General features: G+C 31.9%; 2 protein-coding genes across 2 annotated transcripts in view; one reads left to right on the top strand and one right to left on the bottom strand.

Moving 5' to 3' along the window:
* Positions 1–12,705, top strand: part of LOC131016333 (uncharacterized) — a 609,307-nt gene that overhangs the window by 147,744 nt on the left and 448,858 nt on the right. The window lies entirely within an intron of this gene.
* Positions 639–4,412, bottom strand: LOC131016323 (protein indeterminate-domain 12). Its single transcript, XM_057945008.1, has 5 exons — positions 3,669–4,412; positions 3,516–3,584; positions 3,225–3,385; positions 2,747–3,143; positions 639–1,420 (listed from the first exon to the last, which is right to left on the bottom strand). Exons 3-5 carry the CDS (start codon positions 3,379–3,381, stop codon positions 829–831), a joined length of 1,146 nt encoding a protein of 381 aa, XP_057800991.1. The 5' UTR covers positions 3,382–3,385; positions 3,516–3,584; positions 3,669–4,412; the 3' UTR covers positions 639–828.

Here is a 12,705-nt window from a genome sequence, read left to right as displayed (position 1 = left end):
ATTATGTCTTTTTTTACCCTTATACCGAATACTAGTGAATTTTTTTCACTAATGCTTGATTCGTAGTGGTCGAGTATGTCGAGCATTATTGCATTTTCATAGAATGCTCGATTGCTCGACTCGCAGTGTTGGACATGTTGAGCATATTAGTGAATTTACTATTCATGCTCGACTCGCAAAGGTCGAGCATTACCTCGCTCGACATGCTTGACTCGTAGTGATCGAACATTAGTATATTTACCACTAATGCTCGACATGAATTGATCAAAAATGTGGAGTAAAGTTCGCGATTCGAGTAATACAAAATAACAAGATGAAGTTTCGATTCTACTAAGAGTAATTTTATTATTTCAAACTCATAATGGATAATTTTTATATTTTTTTATAATAAATACTTTTTGTATTTTTATCTTTAGAAGTTAGTAAAAACTACCATTTAACCCTATAAAATATGACATGCTAACAACATACCCATCATAATATTTATTTTACTAGGTGTCTTAATTATATAGCGAGTGCAAAAGTTAAAGAAACACCTTATGATAGTATCTTGAATTACCAAAAAGAAAAGGGACAAAAGTGATAGTCTTTAATTAGCAAGCTATCTTTGCAAATTTGATATGAAACAGCTCATCAAGTTGAAAAATAAGCAAGAAATTAAGCTGGCAGTTAATTAATTATTCTGACTAATAGATAATCCAAAGACGTTGAGACAAAAAAGAAAACCAAATAAAAGTGATGAGTAAACAGAAATGATAAACGAGGTGTATCGTTTGGCCCTCTTTTAGTTTCCCTCTTTTTTGGGTTGTACTAAATATGGATGGATCTTCAGCAATTGCCCCACCCTGAACAGGTTTCACTGAACCCAAATCCATGGTGATCACGCTCAAACGCCGACAGTTTCACCAGCGGCAGCATCTCTCTCCCGCCGCCGTTGCCGCCGCTTTGGTCGCCCGTCAGCCCAAGAAAATCCCTGGTCAACCCATCGCTGCTCTTGTGCCACGCCGAAGCCACGTGCATGTCCAGGTGGGCCATGGTGGACCCCACGTGCCCCCCCGCCGCCCCCATGGTCGCCGCCTTCTGCAGGAGCGCCGTGGCTGACAGCGGCGCCGCCCCGCCGCTGACTTGGAAGGCCGACGTCATGTGATCTTGGTAGAGCGGTGAAGAAAGGGGAATGTGAAGGGATTCGTGTTTGATTTGGACATCCGCATTGATGGGGTTAGGGTAGGGGCTGCGGAAGTGGCGGTGGTGGGCGGAGAAGGGGAGGAGGGGCGGCGGAGGGAGGAGGCTTTGGGGGCTGAAGAGGTAGGGCTGCCCATTAGGGTTTGGTGCCAACATTGAGTTTGTGGCAGCTGAGAGCCTTGCACTTTCTTCAGCCAATGCATCACAAAATGCCCTGTGGGTAATGAAGCTATCCTTCCTGTACAAAAAGTTAAAATTAGTAGTATTAAATTTACAAAAAATTACTATCACATCATCATTTCTTTGGGGAAGGGAAAATGACAAGGTGGAATATTTTGTTTCAAGTCATCATGATCTTCGTATCTTAGCATGCATGCCAACATTTCATCTTCATCATGAATCCACAATGTGGTACATGTGCTAAAGAATGCAACAATATTTTGGTTTTTTTATTCATAGGAACCTATATATGTTCAGTTATATTTATTGAGGCCGGTTTCAGTACAAGAAAGTAATGAAATTACACAAGAAATATATAGTGAAAGAGAGAATGGATAAAAATAATAAATGAAAGAGGATAGCATATATTAATTTAACCAAATTTATAGGAAATTAATTAAACATGTGAATTATGGGGGCGGGCGTTAAAAGGCATAAAGCTCTTTAATAATTACTATAGTCTATAAGTCTTGTGGGTCATTATAAACTTTCAAAACAAAAGCGTATAAGAAAATGTAGATGAATTTTTCTGAGCTTGTGAGCCCCAAGGTGAGAGAGAAAGAGAAAGAGACTATGGATATTTGCTGCATGCACAAAAATAAGCACTAAGAAAAGTTGGAAGGAAATCATTTTGCATATACGATGACGAAAGGTTCTTGAAAATAGAGCTTGTTCATGCATACACATACACACACTAGTGCGTGAGTGCATGTGCAGCTCATAAACTTTCGAAAACAACACAACACAACAACGCCCTTTTTTGCAGTTTTTGATGATTATAACCTCTCAAATTATTACAGCATCTGTCAGTAAATAGTGAGAAATCTTGCAGGGGCTCTCAGCCATGATCAACAAAAGTATTCAAGCTTCCATAACTTTCTTTTAGAACAAATGCTGAAACACTCATCATTGTTTTTTAGACTCCTTTTTATAGTACTTACAATTAGCAAAAGTTGAGAAAGAAGAGAGACATTTGCATGCAAATGCAGGCTTGCCACTGTCCCACATTTCAAACTCCCCCCCCCCCCCCCCCCCCCCAAAAAAAAAAAATTAATCTTGCCAATTAACATAAGAATACATCGATTTATCTAAAAAATAATAATGAATTTAGTACAATTGCAAGATTGTATTTCACCCACTTTTTCCTAGTAGTAAATATTTAAATTTGATCAGACACATGCATTAATGGCGGTAGCATTTGAATCCTAGCTACCGACCAACAACCTAGGCCATTTACCTGTATAGTATAACAAAAAGGCCACTAAAAAAATTGAATCTTTTAAAGAAATGAAACATGAGATTAATCGAAAATCACATGAATTTGAAGGGAATAAATATAATATACCTGGAGAAAAGGGTTCCACAATCACATCTATACTCTCTGGTTCCACAAGTTTTGGAGTGGGCTTTCCAATCGGACTGAACAGCGTAGATCTTGGAGCATTTGTCGCACTTCCACTTCTTCTCGCCATGTTTCCGGCAGTAGTGCTTCTTGATTCCGGTGAGGTCGCCCAGCGCCCGCGACGGGTGGTGGTGGAGGCACGACGGCTCCGGGCACACGTACGCCCTCTTCCGATTCTCCTTGCTGCTCCTCTGCTTCAGCTTCCATGGCAGATTGTGCCCTCTCCGGTGGAGCTGAAGGTTCTGATCCCTCTGAAAACCCTTGTTGCAGATCTCACACACGAATCTGTTTGCAGTCATTAGGGTTTTCGGAGACAACGCGATCACCTCAGCATCAGGGTCTGATCATCATCATAGTACTATCACTCACCATTAATTAATTAACAACCAATTCAAACACACACACACACACACAATACTACCTGGGTTGCCTGGGAGATTCCTCTTCTTCTTCGCTTTCATCTGAGGCATCGCGTTCGAATTCTGCACCATTGAATTTAGGGTGCCCAAATCTTGAACCCTTGCGCTTGATGAATTGCTGCCTTCTTCGCTTGAATTCGGAATCACCATTGGAAACATGCTTCTTTTTGGTTTTGCAGATGAAGATGAATTTAGTTGAATTCAGACAAAAAAAGGAAGCTATTGTTGAATCTTTAAAGTTGAGGCAAAAAAAGATTGGATTTTTATGAATAAAAAAAACTCTTCTAACAAACCCTCATTAAAGCCCTACAACTGAATCCAACAGGTGGAGTAAAAACAGCCCTGAAATAGCTCAATCCCACCTGGAAATTAATACAGTATTACTGATGAATTCACATAAATAGTTGATTTTCTTATTGAAAAAGGAGATTAAAAAAGAATCTAACTCTGTGAATCACTGTTTTATACTATAACTAATTAGGGTTGCTTCTTCTCCCAGCATTTCTGCTGCACAATTTCAAATCTCTCTTTGAAAACAACCATGCAAGATGTTCTCTCTCTCTCTCTCTCCTCCCTTTGGAAGGTATCGGAGAATATCTATATAAGTGATAAAGGAAAATCGTATAATAGCATTTGGAAAACCTGTCAGCAGGTAGAAATAGTGTACAAGAATGTGTGTGATGATTACAGTGGCAGACTTTGGAGAAGAGAGAAATGGCCAACCTAAGTAGATAAAATGTTGTGTCAAAAAAAAAAAATATAAAAACAAATCCCAGATAATAAACGGCACGAAAAACCAGAAAAGGAAAGAATTCTGCAAAGTAAAGTATGTGTGCGTGTGTGTGTGTGTGTGAGAGAGAGAGAGAGAGGGGATGAAGGAGGCCTAGCTAGTTTATTTAAAATGAGGAAAGAAAATCAAGAATTCGAAAGTACTAGTGTGGTTATGAATATTATTGAATCATCAAATATTCTTTTTAATTGTTGCTTATGGATTATTTACAATATTTTTGTTTTCCCTAAATTTAGAGGACTGACATAGGTACTTTATTGTCTCTTCTTTTGCTCCTGTTACAAAACACCCAAACCCAAACCCCTAAAAGTTTTATTGAATAGAATTGAAATGTATTAAAAGGAGGAATTGTTAACAAAGAAAATTGAGAAGCTTAAAAAAGATATAAATATTATAGAAATGGTTGCAAAGCCAAAAGGCTAAAGCTTAAAGGCTAAAGGGAAAGTGGAAGAGTTGATGTTGATGAGGCTCTCTCTCTCTATCTCTTATATGCCCACTTTTCTATATCATTATTAAATTATCACATTGACTATCATCAGCTCACAATTTTGATGATTTACACACACTCACACGCATTATATTATATATGTGTGTAAGTATATGTCAATGGGAGACAGAAAGCTCTTATATAATTTCTCAATGTATATAACATTGATGTGTAATTATTCTTACTCTGAAAGTTGTAATTATTCTGTTTTCCATTCTTTAGTCTTGTCGGAGATAAAAAGCTAAAATGATTTGGCCTCAATTTTTCGGACTTCAATTAATTGTGTATTATTACCAGGCTTTTCCTTTGAGAATAAAAAAAAGTAGTGAAATTGTCTAATATAATTTCATTTAGTCTATATGTAGGAAATTGATTCATTAGCAAAGAAATCTATGCCAATGGATCGACGTCATTATATCGCGTATTGACCCCAACATCATTAGAAATTTCATATCAAAGCATAGATAAAAAAGATAAGATCATTTGTTTCATATTTTTGGTGTACTATTTTGGTACCATCGATCATCATAATTATTATTGAGGTGGTTTTGGATACAACCGAGTTACACCTTCACTTAGATCTTGATTTGTATTCTGATTCAAATTCGTATCCTGATCTGAACTTAATAAATAACACTATTTTGAATGCGGGTTGACCCAATTGTACGGTACACCCAATCACCCAATCGTACCCAAATTTTTGTATTGATTATTTCAATATTTATCATAGAACAAAAAATATTTATAATATAACCAATCACTAAAAAAATCAAATCCTACGATCAATCCTAAACATAATAAAAGAGATAATTTGCAATTTAAATCCCAGACTTTAGACCTTATTCTAAATTGTACTTAATGTCAAAGCATTAATTTCAAATATTGTCTAGGTCTAGCTATAATTCATTGTTTGAGTTAGTTATCTAACACAATGACTAAGTAATTGAATCGGGAGTTGGTTCGATCGAGTTTTATTTTTGGACATTCGCGATGAAATTGATAGCATAAGAAAAAAATTCTGACAATAAACTTTAAAAGCTTCCGATCAAATCTGCTAATGTTTCAACTTGAGCCCAAAGTTTTTTTAGGCCTATAACTTTGACTGTTTTGTAAATGTAGGACAAATTTTTTCGGGCTTGCAATTATATGACAAATTTTCAAAAATTGAGCATAAGTAGGACAAATTGAGCCCGGAAAATCAATTTGTCCTGCAATTGCAAGCCCAAAATTTTTTGTCCTACATTTGTCAAATGATCAAAGTTACGGTCCTAAAAAATCAAGAGAGAAGATAGAATTTTTTAAAAATTTTAATATTTAAATAAATATAACTTTTTTACAATTCAAATCAAATATTTACATAAAATATATCAAATTAAAGCTCTTATTGTGATCTTTAATTTGATATGCATATTAAATATTTTGATTGACAATTTTGGAGTGGCAAGATATTAAATTTTTTGCCACGCAAGAAAAGAAAATATAGGGGAAGAAAAAAAGGGAATAAAATAACACTTAAAAAAACAAGATTTCAAATTGAGTGGGAATTTGGAGTTATAATAAAATTCAAGGTCTATTTATAAACTATATTTTTTTTATTTTTTTTATCTTTTAATTATTTTAATTTTATTTCTTTCTAAAATTGTAAAATTCGACTAATTATAAAATATGTAATATGCATATCAAATTAAAGATCACAATAAGAGCTTTAATTTGACATATTGTATGTAAATATTTGATTTGAATTGTAAAAGTTATATTCATTTAAAGATTAACAAATTAAAAAAATTCTATCCTTTCTCTTGTTTTTTTAGGACTGTAACTTTAGTCATTTTGCAAATCAAAAAATGTGCTCCCTCCATCTCACTATAATAAGCTCATTTCTTTTGGGCATCGAGATTAAGAAACTTACTTTTTAGGAGGAAAGTGGTGTGGTCTACATGACTACATCAACTAAGTACTTTTTTTTACTCAAAATGGAAAACAAGCCTATTATAATGGGATGTCCCAAAAAGAAAAATGAGTCTATTAGAGTGGGACGAAATGAGTATAATTTTCCCAACAGCTTGCGACAGATTTATGGCAAAGAGGAGGAGCTCTCCAAATTATTAAAATAGGCCCGTAACTTTCAATGTTTTTCAAAAAAATAATTATATGTTACGCAATTTGAAAATAAGGACTTTATGTTACCACTTAACGACCGACGAAGCAGTCGTTGTAGCGGTCGTTAGTAGTTAACAACCGTTTAAAACGATCGTTAATGGATAAAAAATAACAACATATTAAATTAATTAATTCGGTCGTATTTAAAATTTTCATTCGTTACGCCCGTGCTTTTAGTGACCGTATGTAAACGGTCGTTGATTTCGGTCGCTGGAGATGTGTTTTCTTGTAGTGTACGGAACTTGAAAATCAGGACTATAGTTTTCATTTTTTTTACATTTACATTCCTATTTCAGATTGTGATGGAAGCTATAGTCCTTATTTTGATGTGTTAAATAGTAGTATAAATGTAAAGAATGAAAGCTATAGTCCTCATTTTTAAATTTTGTAATATATAGTCTTTATTTTTGAATTTCATAATATATACTCCCTTCATTTTTTTGTAAGTGTCCCATTCAACTCATTTTTTTGTTTCTCAATAAGTGTCCCATTTCAAAATTTGAGAGTACATTTATGATATTTTCCCTATTTTATCCTTATTTAATACTTGTATGAATATAATAATTAGTTGTATATATGCATTTATTATGATAATTACTAAGGTTACAAATGTAAAATATCTTATTTTATTGATATGTATGTTGTGACGGTTGGGGACACTTGATAAAAAACGGAGAGAGTAGTTCTTTTTTTAAAAAACAATGAAAATTGTGGTCCTGTTTTAACAATTATAGCTCGGAGGAGCTAGCAGCGACTGTGATTCCTGCATATGATGATGCTGTATTCAACGGTGACTTCGATTTTGGGAATTTAAGATTTTGGTAATGTTATTCCCTTTTTTGTTGAAATCAAGAAAATAATTGTGTGCCCATATTAATTCTTTTTGCGATGGAAAAGTTTTGCCGTTAATTATTTTTTAATTTTAATACATTTGCGACGATAAATTTTTTTATTTAATTTGTACTTTCTTAAAAAATCTTACGACGACAAATTTTCTATCGCTATAATTTAAATTAAATTTTATACTTTTTAAAATCAAAAGTTACTACAATGGAATAAAGCTCAGTCGTTAACTATTATAAACACAAATTCCGTGGCAAGTTCACGACTCGGCGATATTAATTTTTTGGTTGTAATTCATCGATCTTTTTACAATTTCTTCATTAAATTCGTCGCTAGAAAAAAAATATATTTTGTGGTGGAAATTATTAGAACACTTTTAAAAATTGCATCCAATTAATATGCAACAAAGTTACTTTGGACTTTAAATATTAATCATCTCGTTTATAAATGTAAAATAAAACTATATATTTGAATAGAAAAAATTAATCAGTGCATACTCGAAATTAATTTGGTGGTACACAAGTGGTTAAATTTAAAACTGTGAAAATTAAGTATATGTGTAACTATTTCTCTTTTTCATGAGTTTAATTTCTTGTGATTGATGTTTTCTTCTTATCTCATCCCTGGATTGCACTATTTAATTTCTCAAATCCAAAACCCCACCAAAGGGAATTTAGAAGGTCTCTTTCTTTTTCTCAAATATCCTCTTGCAACTTTTTCATATTCCAAACCTGTATCCAAAGCCATATATCCATTAAAAATAATTAAATTCTTGATATTAGTTATAATTTCATACATTTCAAAAATATTATCATTATGGAGGCAAAAATTTAAAGCAAGCAAAATATATGTACAGCTGGTTACGGAAACCATCCCCTAATTAATAATTCGTGAATATTTTTCTTTAATGTATACAGCTTCTTAAATCTTCCTAGCTAGCTGCATACACATAATTTTACCCTTTAAGCAGAACTCAAATTTAATTATAAAAAAAATAAAAACAGACAACAGGCAACAAATTTAATTATATATAAATTTGATTATCAGATTTAATTATAAATTTTATTTTTTATAAAAAAATGAAAAATGGCAACGGGCAACAATGCAAGAATAGGAGTCATAGGACCCATATGAATGCTTATCTCTAGATTCTTGAAACTAATTAAACACTGTGAGAATCCTATGTTTTCTAGGATCATGTGTTTATCTTTGATTTGAGATTCATTTCCTCTTCTTTTTGCTTCTTCCTTTTTCATGAGATAAGATTAGATTTCTGTACTGCACAGATACATATATCCATCTTTTGATGAAACCCTAAAGAAATTATATTATTGTTGTACGTCATTGACATCTAAACTAATACCTCCACTAATTTATCAGGAACTTTAGTCAATTATTAAATCTTCAATTTTTATTTTTATTCGTGTTTTCAAGAATCCAATGTTCTTTAGATGATGTAATTAATGTGCTCGATAAGAAAATGGAGTTTGGATTATATATGTAATTAATTAAGTTAAACTAAATATGTAGTTATAGTATATTATGTTATACACATACGTTGTGGGGCTAACTTTATTAACTTATTTATTTAGGTACGTAAAAGAAAATATGGCAATAATGTTTGGATGTGAACGATGATGAGTAGAGAGAAGAGAATATTTGATTATAAGTGGGAAGGAATAAGCAAAAGGAGAGTCATGCAATGAATGATGCTTTTGTTCACGGGTCTTCTATTCGCAGATTCTTTCATGCAATTGAGACTTACTCACCCTTTTTTATTTTTATTTATTTTTGCTAAAAGAATACAGTTTGGATTCTAAAAATATGATCAAAATAATAATAAAATCAGTAAAACTAATTACGCACATCGTGATGAGACACTCTACCAATATAAGATTAAATAAGAACGATGCAAATTGAATTCCAACATATTCCTTGCTATTAGGCCAAGACTTTCATCAGATTTAATTCATCAACATGATTTTCCCTTATGTGTTCTGCATGACTAGTGACTTAATTTTTTATCAAGTGGTAATAATTAACTTTCATTCAATTGATATATTTTAATATCAATAGGATTTTGTAAAATACTCCAGTGTAAAATAAATAAATGTTAAGACTTCATTAATCATACCAATTAGTTATAACTGGTATACAAAAAAAAAACTTATATACACACACACATAATTATGAAAACTAGCCATTTTGTGTAAATATACGGTTAACGAAAATGCTTTAAAATAAATTAAGAAAAATCACGAACGCTGCTGCTGTTGGGATAATTAAACGAACAACATTTTTTCCAATATTCAAGTAAACCTTAAACTATTGCGCAAACTATTTTTTTTTTTTTTTTGCATGCTTGTGTTATTCGTGTACTGAAGAATATTTTAATAACAATGACTATTTTTCATCTTCAAAATTGCCATAACCCAGAAATGAGGAGACTCGTTTGAGTCACATGCAGAGCACACGCATCTTTCTGATTTTTCTTTAAACTAGTCTCACAAATTATAAAGGGAAAGAAGCAAAAACTAATAATTGGAAGATAAAACCGAAAAATTATGGTGAGAATTGAGAAATCAACAATATGGGCCTACTTGGATTGGATTATGGTGAGAAATTAACAATATGGGCCTAACGTGCTCTAATATGACTTGCAAAAGGCCCAACATTCCGGCTATTCTGAATATCAAAAATCCTACACTCAAACGTAGTCATTTTTGCCCGAGTATAGTTGGGTTGGTCGATAATAGTATAAAATAAAGATATTCCTAATTTTCCTAAGGGACGTAATATACGGTGTATGATACTCTTAATTTTAATGTATAGGTTTTATTTTATTTTAGTTTTGATTTGGGGAGGTGAGCGTTGTGAACTTGTGATTTGTGAATTGAAGTTGAATATCTAATTAGCTGCTAACAAAGAAGTTTTCATCTTTTTAATTTTTACAGAGAAACGGTAATAAGGTTTAATTTCTATTCTGGACGATTGAATTGATTTGTTATTTGCTGACATATTTAGAGGGTGGGTATTTAGTTTTCGGTTTAGTTTTCATTGACGTTTTTGGCATATTTATTGAGATTATGCACTTGTGTGATGTTTTTTTATTTTATTTCCGTTATTATACGAAAATATACTGTTTGGATATAATTTTACATGTTTGGTCACTTAGTGCAGTTTTTAATTGTTTTGGAGTAGTTAAAATCACAAGGTACTTGAAGGTCGAGAATTACATAGAATGGGCCAATTTTTTAATGAGTTTGGACAGAATATGATAGAATACATCTCGATACAAGTTTGTAGGTGAAAACAGATTGTCGAACTTCAAACAAGATAGATATGACCAAAATAAAAACACTGCTCAAATGTTAAAAATTGTACGCCAATTTGGCGAGCAAGTCCTATGAGTCAAACTCTTAATCCTTATCTTGATCCACTAGATGACTTTGAGACTGAATTCCCATTTACAAATGTCCCTTGAAAACGTCCGTGAAAAAAATGTACTTGTACAGTTTGCCAATTCATATTTCTAGCTTTAGGCGTTATTTGGTAAGCAAGATAAGGCCATGATAAGGAACATATCTAGGCTCAAGGTGTTTGGTATCTTAGATGAGTAATAAAAAGGCTCGAGATAAGAGTTGGCCCCGATGTGAAATTATTGTGCCTCTTTATATAAGAAATCGGATGAAAAGGGTCCAATAGCTACTGCAATTTTGAACAGTAACTCAGATAAAATAAAAATTGATAACCATTTTGCCCTCTTATCTTTCTTCTTCATAGTAATGAATCACAACAAGCATTTACAATAGAAAAATATAATTTCAAATTGAAGTACAGCGTGTGGGCAACATTTCATGGAGAGAGAAGGTGGGAGTGTGAGATGGAATTAAAATAGTACTCCCTCCGTCCCAAACGAAATGTCCTATTTTCCTTTTTGGGCTGTCCCAAACGAAATGTTCTGTTTCCTTTTATGGCAATACACACACTCTCTCTCTATACTTAATATTTAAATAATTTCCACCAACCCACTTTATCTACTTTATACACATTTCTTAATCTCCGTGTGACATTTCATTTGGGACGGAGGGAGTAATTTTGATTATTTTTTTTTTAATATTTTGTAAATTCAAAATTATGTCGTTTTGATTAAGTTGGTGCCACGTCACCTGTCATATCAACTTTAATTTTGACTAAAATTTAATTGTGGAAAAATTATAACAATCTTTAAATTTGTGTATTTTTTTACCATTTTCAAAGTTGATGGAAAAAATTAAAATTGATCCAAAGTTCATGTATTTATGCGCTAATAACCTGATTATACCTCTAAACGAAGTTTTTATGATATGCTGCCATTTTTGCAGATAGAATTGCATTGGTTAGGCGTGTTCTTGCAATATAATACGATTAGAGATTCTCGATTTCTCCTTAATTCATGGTCTTATGTGGACTAATGAGGAATTTTTATTTTATTTTTCTGCAATCATATATCTCTTTACAAAAATTTCAATATGGGAACCTCTCTCAGTATGGAAATCTCAAACTAAACATATAAATTTTCTTTGTTTTATTTCTTTCTTTTTTTATTCTCATTTCTTTTTTTTTAGTTAATACATAAAATATTCAATATACATATCAAATTAAAGATCATTACAAGAGCTTTAATTTAATACTATAATATGAAAATAATAAATTTAAAAGAAAAAGATTATAAGTTTCCAAATAAAATATTTTTTATCCTCTCTCTTATATTACACAATGTATTTTTTATTGCATTTGAAAATGTTATATATACATTAATTATTTGATTTATGAAATTTGATAACTTGGTGAAAGAAAAATCAAGATAAATATTAAAATAATATATGGTTTAATATTATAATTTTCTTTAAACATATGTTTCAAGAATATTCTCAGTCTTAACCTTTAATCTAAATTAGAATAACGATTATATGTGTGATACTTTTACAACCCTGATAATCAAGCGTGATAATTTGTACTTATGTATCTTTCCCATATAATAAACTGTGTAAATGGAGCTCATAATTATCTTTAATAAATAAGTGACATTTAAATCGATCTATTTCATTTCGAATATCATATTGATTTTTCATGAGATTTCACCAATTCAAAATTTTATATAAACGGATAATTTTGTACAACCACAATTAAAAATCTAGAATTTGTCAATTGAAAATCTTAA

The sequence above is a fragment of the Salvia miltiorrhiza genome, chromosome 3 (assembly GCF_028751815.1).
Source record: "Salvia miltiorrhiza cultivar Shanhuang (shh) chromosome 3, IMPLAD_Smil_shh, whole genome shotgun sequence".
NCBI classification, from domain to species: domain Eukaryota; kingdom Viridiplantae; phylum Streptophyta; class Magnoliopsida; order Lamiales; family Lamiaceae; genus Salvia; species Salvia miltiorrhiza.
The sequence above is the reverse complement of the archived record's forward strand: the minus strand, read 5'-3'. Positions and strand labels throughout refer to the sequence as shown.